Source organism: Diplotaxodon limnothrissa, linkage group LG19 (genome assembly GCF_057381915.1).
Source record: "Diplotaxodon limnothrissa isolate DT_005_m linkage group LG19, D_limnothrissa_male_GT1.1, whole genome shotgun sequence".
NCBI lineage: Eukaryota > Metazoa > Chordata > Actinopteri > Cichliformes > Cichlidae > Diplotaxodon > Diplotaxodon limnothrissa.
This window is the reverse complement of record NC_140614.1, coordinates 10,348,070-10,355,592: the sequence shown is the minus strand read 5'-3', so window position 1 is coordinate 10,355,592 and position 7,523 is coordinate 10,348,070. Positions and strand designations below refer to the sequence as shown.

The 7,523-nt window shown below is 46.4% G+C and overlaps 1 protein-coding gene across 1 annotated transcript; it reads left to right on the top strand.

Annotated features, from left to right (window-relative positions):
• Positions 1-3,384: 3,384 nt before the first annotated feature.
• On the top strand, positions 3,385-6,427 carry foxa1 (forkhead box A1). The gene is made up of 2 exons (XM_085342936.1): positions 3,385-3,450; positions 5,261-6,427. The coding sequence occupies exons 1-2, from the start codon at positions 3,385-3,387 to the stop codon at positions 6,425-6,427; spliced, it is 1,233 nt and encodes a 410-aa protein (XP_085199062.1).
• The last annotated feature ends 1,096 nt before the right edge of the window (positions 6,428-7,523 follow it).

The following is a 7,523-nucleotide window of genomic DNA, read 5'->3' as shown; positions in this document are numbered from 1 at the left end:
ACACAGTAATAAACACACACACACACAGCAACACAAACACACACACACAGTAATAAACACAAACACACACACACACAGTAACACAAACACACACAGTAACACAAACACACACACACAGTAACACAAACACACACAGTAACACACACACACACACAGTAACACAAACACACACACACACACACACACACAGTAACACACACACACACACACAGTAACACACACACAAACACACACAGTAACACAAACACACACACAGTAATAAACACAAACACACACACACACAGTAATAAACACAGTAACACACACACACACACACAGTAACACAAACACACACAGTAACACACACACACACACACACAGTAACACAAACACACACAGTAACACAAACACACACACACACACACAGTAATAAACACAAACACACACACAGTAATAAACACAAACACACACACACACACACAGTAATAAACACAAACACACACACACAGTAATAAACACAAACACACACAGTAACACACACACACAGTAACACACACACACACACACACAGTAACACAAACACACACAGTAACACACACACACAGTAACACACACACACACACACACAGTAACACACACACACAGTAACACACACACACACACACACACACACACACAGTAACACACACACACACACAGTAACACAAACACACACACACAGTAACACAAACACACACAGTAACACACACACACACACACAGTAACACACACACACACAGTAACACACACACACACACAGTAACACAAACACACACAGTAACACACACACACACACACAGTAACACACACACACACACACACACAGTAACACACACACACACACAGTAACACAAACACACACACAGTAACACAAACACACACAGTAACACAAACACACACACTAACACACACACACACACACAGTAACACACACACACACACACACACAGTAACACACACACACACACAGTAACACAAACACACACACAGTAACACAAACACACACAGTAACACAAACACACACACACACAGTAATAAACACAAACACACACACACAGTAATAAACACAAACACACACACACACACACACAGTAACACAAACACACACAGTAACACACACACACACACACAGTAACACAAACACACACACACACACAGTAACACAAACACACACACACACAGTAACACAAACACACACACACACACACACACTCACACAGTAAGACACACACAGTAATAAACACACACACATACACACAGTAACACACAGACTTACTGTTAATGTGTGTGGTCTACAGCAGCCTTCTGATTGGTGGATGTTTGGTGTTAGCCTGATATGAAGATGAAGCTGGAGACCCTCGTCCTCCTCAGTGGGTCCCACAAAGCGGTGAGGTCCGGGTCTTTGGCTCCGCCGCTCCTGGAGCCGCTGTGTCTGTGCGTAGGCGTGCAGGTGACAGGTGAGTCAGTGAGGAGCTTTTAGTGAGATTTACAGCCTCGTGAGTCACAACGAAGCCTCCTCGGCGCCGGCCTCCACGCTGTCATCGGCGCCATGTGAAACACAAGGCAGGAGTGAATAAAAAACTGGAAACAGGAGCGAAAGGTGCAGCGTGACATCAGAGGCTGAAAATTCTCTGCATGAAATATTCATACCTCATGTCACACAGGTGTGTTCACAGTTCACACAGCCACGCCGGCAGGTAGGAGGAGGAGCAGGTACTGCGTGAGTCACATGACCCAGTCTGCTACTGCATGAACTTGCTCTGACCCTGAGGGACGCACACACGAAGATGATCTGGTCTCTAAATGCAGGTAAAAGGAGACCCGCTCTCACCTGTCCTGATTATCACACCTGAAGTCAGGTTTACCTGCAGACTGTGACCCCTGACCCCTGCAGTGGGGTAACATCTGGGTGCAGTTTCTATCAGAAGTTAAAGGCGTGCTTTCACCTCTGGAACGTTTCATCTGTGCTTAGTGGCTCTGAAAGCATCACAAAATCTGGCTCTTCCATACAAACAGGTGCTGCACAGGTCTGAGGGTCTTACCTGGACTTCCATCCTCACCTTAGCTGCACCTCAGTGAGGAGGTGTCCTCCCGGGCCTCCCCCGTGTGTCTCTGCTCAGTGTTTGGTGTAAGTGTCCTTAAATCCAGCAGCTCGTCCTCTTAATCCAGTCCGATAATCTGCCGCTGCGCTCGCTCATTAAAGCTCCATACCGGACCGTCAGCTGGAGCAGAGGCTGATCTGGGACCAGCCAGTATAATAATAATAATAATAATAATAATAATAATCACCCTGAATATGTTTCTTTGTGGCTGTCGGGTCTCTTTTGTATGGAGGAGGAGTCCTTTTTAGGGCTTTGCTGTGGGTCTACCTCTGTGCGTGTGCAGGTCTCATTCACTGACCTGAGTGCAGTCAGACCATCAGCGCTGAAACATCTGGAGCTTCATGAAGCCACAAACCAGCTGTTTAACGCTGATGTGTTTCCTGCATTTCAAACACGTTAAAGATGATTTGTGCTTATTAAACTTTAAACAGCAAGCCTGCCTTCAAGAAACCCAATCAGCTCCTATGGTTTTTCACATTAAAAGCTCGTGCTTATTTTTTAGGGTTTGACTATAATTGAAACTCTTATTGTGAAGGACGATGCCTCTTTTATTTAAACACAATGTGAACTCTTTAACGAGGTGTTCAATGTGAGACTAAAAACTGTTTTTAAAGGGACGTTTGTACAGAAGTGTGAAAGCTTGAGACGGCATTACGTAAAACTCGAACTGTGTTTTGAGGATAATGAGAAATAATGAATCTTTCACCTTAATCCGCGTGTGCAGGATTATTTCATGACGTTTTGAAATAATCCTGCACACGTGATTTAATATCAGTCTTCAGCAGAAATGGAGCGAAAAATCCTTTTTAGACGGACCTTTGTATGCGCGGCGGCGGCACGTGCACTTTTATGTTTGTCTATTGAAATATTTTTAAAATGTTAAAAAAATATAAGATTTAGTTTTTATTATATGGGGAGTTTAAATAAAAACAAAAATCAAACATTTTCAAAAGTTTATAAAGAAACGGGCCCGGCTCCGGTTCGGTGAAGTCGCAGGTGGAGGCTGAGTGGAGGAATGACTGGAGGAGGAGGAGGAGGGGGGGGGGGGAGCAGCGGAGGGCCGGACCTGCACGGGGAGGAGGAGGAGGCTCACATCAGTCCGCAGGTCACCATCACCTCCTCCTCCTCCTCACTAACTCTCGGCTCGGCACGGCACGCTTCCACCTGGAGCAGCGCGCAGACACTCAGACGGGAACAGGACCGGGAGGCCAGGAGACCCGGAGCGGGACCTGCAGGATCCGCGATCCGGCCGCGGGCTCCCGACATGCTGGGCACGGTGAAGATGGAAGGCCACGAAGCTCCGGACTGGAGCGGATACTACAACGAGGAGGTCGGTCACCGCCGCGCCCACGGCGTTAGACCCGGGCCAAGAGCCGGGATAAGAGCCCGGCCGGATTAAAGCGTTTAACGGGAAAACTGCGCGAAAGTTCTCCGGTTAAAGTTCGGGTTCCGGTTTGGTTTTAAAACTGTGTTTTTTTATTTATCTTTTATTTATCAGAAAATCCAAAGCACGTAAAAATGAACTTTATCAGAGAGAAAGCGAGAGATTTAAAAAAATCTGTTTAATCAGCTTTAAATCTTTCTTCAAACACGAGCAGCAAAATCAGAGCGTTTGGTTCCGGATAATATATCTTATATTAACTCTATAATATTTAATATTAAATAAATACACTTAATATAACAGAAAAAAATCTGCGGCGATTTTATTCAAATTAAAATAACAAAGATTAAAAAAAAAAGTTTCAGAGTTTCAGAGAAAATCAGAACAAAGAAGCTGAGACTCTAAAATCGGGTCTTTTTCAAACTGACTCTGGCGCAGACACGAATCCGCTCCTTCGCTGCGGGTATTGATCACTGATTATCGGAAATAATAATAATAATAATAATAATAATAATAAGAAGAAGAAGAAGAAGAGCCGCTATTACCGGATAAACCCGAGTTAATTTTCCAAGGATTGTAACAGAAACTATTTGTTAATCTCTCTGATGTGAAAACTTTTATTTAATCATTGATTCATTTCATACGTTTCATTTTTAATTATCTCAGTTCTGTTTCACCGCAGAAAGTCACAATTATATTAAAGAAATATAAACAATAATAATCACAGACAGCAGTAACGTTTTTTATGTTTCAGTGAAATCTAAACAAACTGCGTTTATTTCACCTTCACGACGTGAAAGTTTAAATAAACTCTGATTTATTTTAACTTTATTTAATCGTTACTCCGTCAAGAAAAACAATCAAAATAAACCAGAACAAAAAAAAAAACATGAATATTTTAAATTAGATTCTGAATGAGGATGAAAATCTTCCGATAATAAACTGATAATCAATCATTTTATTTAATGGGAAAAACGAAGCTGTGGTTTTATTTTTTATTTTTATTTATTTATTTTAAACCCGTTTAATAAAACAAATCTGAAAATGAAAATCAAACTGAAGTTGGAACAAAGAGTAGGAGGCCGCTGCTGACCGAGCCTCAGTGAGAAACAATAAAGTTTAATAATCTCAAAATAAACTGCAAATTAAAAAAATTTAATTTAATTTAATTTGTTCTGTTCAGCTAATTAAAACTTTTAAAATGTGAATGTGGAGGAGAAACTCGGACCCTACATACAAGTAAAGTATTATCATTGTTATCAATAATAGGACGCTTTAAGAATGAAAATCAGGTCCTGTCACTTCAAACTGTTCATCAAATACACAGAAAACGTTATTTAAATGTTTTTTAAACCAGGTTCCCAGGCATGTATCATTAATGGACTGCTCTTTATTTCTTACCGAGCGCTCACACACATACACTTCAGGATTGGAAGAGCTGGGCATCGCGCCGCTGACTTTTCCTTTGATCGGCGACCCGGTCTTCCTCCTCCTCCGGTCCTGGGCTAAGATCTCTGGACCAGGCTTAACCATCCTCTGCAGACCTGACTGTCCACATGATTCTGGAATAAAATCTGAGGAGACTTAATCAAGTTTCACATTTTTACAGGCAAACAACCAGCAGGGGGCACTGCAAAAGGACAGTCCAACAGAACAAACTGGGTCTTAGACCTGGTTCTGGTTTCAAACTTTTCTGTACTTAGTCCGATTGGTCAGCGTCTTGGTCCTGGTTCTGACTGGTTCTGGTCTCTCTCTGCAGGTGTACTCCCCAATGGCCAGCGCTGGGATGGGTTCTGGTCTGGGGATGGGCTCCATGTCCGGCTACATGTCGAGCACTGGGACCACGTCAGGTTCCTTCAACATGTCCTATAGCGGCACTGGTCTCAGCCCTGCCCCCGTAGGAGCAATGGCGAGCTCTGCTCCGGCGGCCATGACGGGGCTGGGTGGGGGAGTGGCATCGATGGGTGGGGCCTTGAGCCCATCCGGGATGGGTTCGGTGTCGGCCCAGCAGGCCTCGATGGGCCTAAACCCATACGGCCCCATGAGCCCCAGCATGAGTCCCGGCATGGCGTATGGCGGAGGCGGACTAAACCGAGCCCGGGACAACAAAGCGTTCAGACGGAGTTACCCACACGCCAAGCCGCCATACTCCTACATCTCCCTCATCACCATGGCGATCCAGCAGGCGCCCAGTAAGATGCTGACGCTAAGCGAAATCTACCAGTGGATCATGGACCTGTTCCCATACTACCGACAGAACCAGCAGCGTTGGCAGAACTCCATCCGCCACTCGCTGTCCTTCAACGACTGCTTCGTGAAGGTGTCGCGCTCGCCGGACAAACCGGGGAAGGGCTCGTACTGGACCCTGCACCCGGACTCCGGGAACATGTTTGAGAACGGCTGCTACCTACGTCGCCAGAAGAGGTTCAAGTGCGAGAAGAAGATGTCGACCAAGTCAGACGGCAGGAAAGAGCAGGTGGGCAGCAGCGGAGGCGGGGCTGCGTCTCCCGCAGGGGATGCTCTCAAAACTCCGGGACTCCTAGACTCCTCGCTGCCCTCCTCCAGCCAGGCTGCTTCGCCCCCCGGGCTGGACCTGCGGGGAGGCGTGGGCGGGCCATCCGACCTGAAGGTGTCCAGTGCCCAGCTCCTTTCCTCGCTGTCACTGCCCCCCCACTCCATGGCTCACGAGTCGCAGCTCCATATCAAAGGAGACCCGCACTACTCCTTCAACCACCCGTTCTCCATCAACAACCTGATGTCGTCCTCGGAGCAGCAGCACAAACTGGACCTGAAGGCCTACGAGGCCCTGCAGTATTCCTCCTACAACACCGGGGTGGGGTCCGGCCTCGGGGGGAGGACCATGGAGCCGCTGGAGGCTTCCTACTACCAAGGGGTCTACCCCAGACCACTCCTCAACACCTCATAGTAGCTGCTGCACCTCCTGCTGGACTCTCTGCATGCAGCTGTCATAGACATCCTGTTGGACTGAGACGGACTTCTGAACTCCTGCACTGTGACCGAACCGGGACGCCAACAGACATGATGAGACTGACCCCAGGTCTGTGAGCTGCTTTTACACACGAGTCACAAATGATCTGAGGTACAAAAACAACAACCGGGTCAGACTTGAACCAGAGTCCAGATTGTGATCCACCTGAAGAACCCTGGAAGGTAAACCGCAGGGTTCTGCTAGGAGGTGGAGCCTGGGAGTCCTGGTTCTGAGTCTGATCCTGCTTTGGTTGGGGACACAGAGAAACCCAGTACTGCAAAACCAGTGTCATCGGACCCGTTCAATACTCAGTTCCCACCGGTGTAACCAGACTCCCTTCAGCAATGTCAGTCTGCATGTAGGCAAAGCCATACCAAACTTCATTCAAGTTTTAAGTAATTTAATGTTAGTTTTCATGTAGGCAAATCCAAGACAAGCTCTGTATGTAAGCATGAATATCCGCAGTTAGTGTGGGTACTGCGGCTAGTTTAACATTAGTCTGCATGTAGCATGAGTTGTGACCAAACTCCATTCAAATATCAGTGAATTTAACACACAGACGTGTGGTTTGAATCAGTGGCTGTTGCAGATAAAGCTGCATTAGCTAACTTATAAAACACCAAACAGTTCTGTAAGTTTAAAGTGTGAAGACCTTTAGGTTTCTCTGATCCAGGTCAGAGACTCGGTTCTTTAAGGACTCGGTCAGAACTCTCTGCTGTCTCTGAGATCCTGTCCAGCAGCACACATTAACATTGACCTTTCACCCTCAAGTGTGACCGAGCATGGCTCTTTCGGCTCAGGCATCTGTGAAACTGTTGGTGTCCCTCAGAGGGCCACGAGCCGCAGGTTGAGCCACAGTGGTTTGGAGTCCTGCTTAGAGCAAGGTCAAAGGTCACACTGCAGATATTTACAAACACATTGATGATCAGGACTCGTCTTTCTGATCAGGATTTATTTCTCCCACGACCTTGTCTCCTCCTCTGCTGACCTCTGGCAGGGTCGCGCGGCCTAGCCTGAGAACCTGCCGCTCAGA

Excerpts from the sequence above, each read along its gene's own strand:
- foxa1 (XM_085342936.1), top strand. The coding sequence starts at position 3,385 with ATGCTGGGCACGGTGAAGATGGAAGGCCACGAAGCTCCGGACTGGAGC. Across the intron at positions 3,451-5,260 it reads GCGGATACTACAACGAGGAG|GTGTACTCCCCAATGGCCAG; the intron begins GTCGGTCACCGC and ends CTCTCTCTGCAG.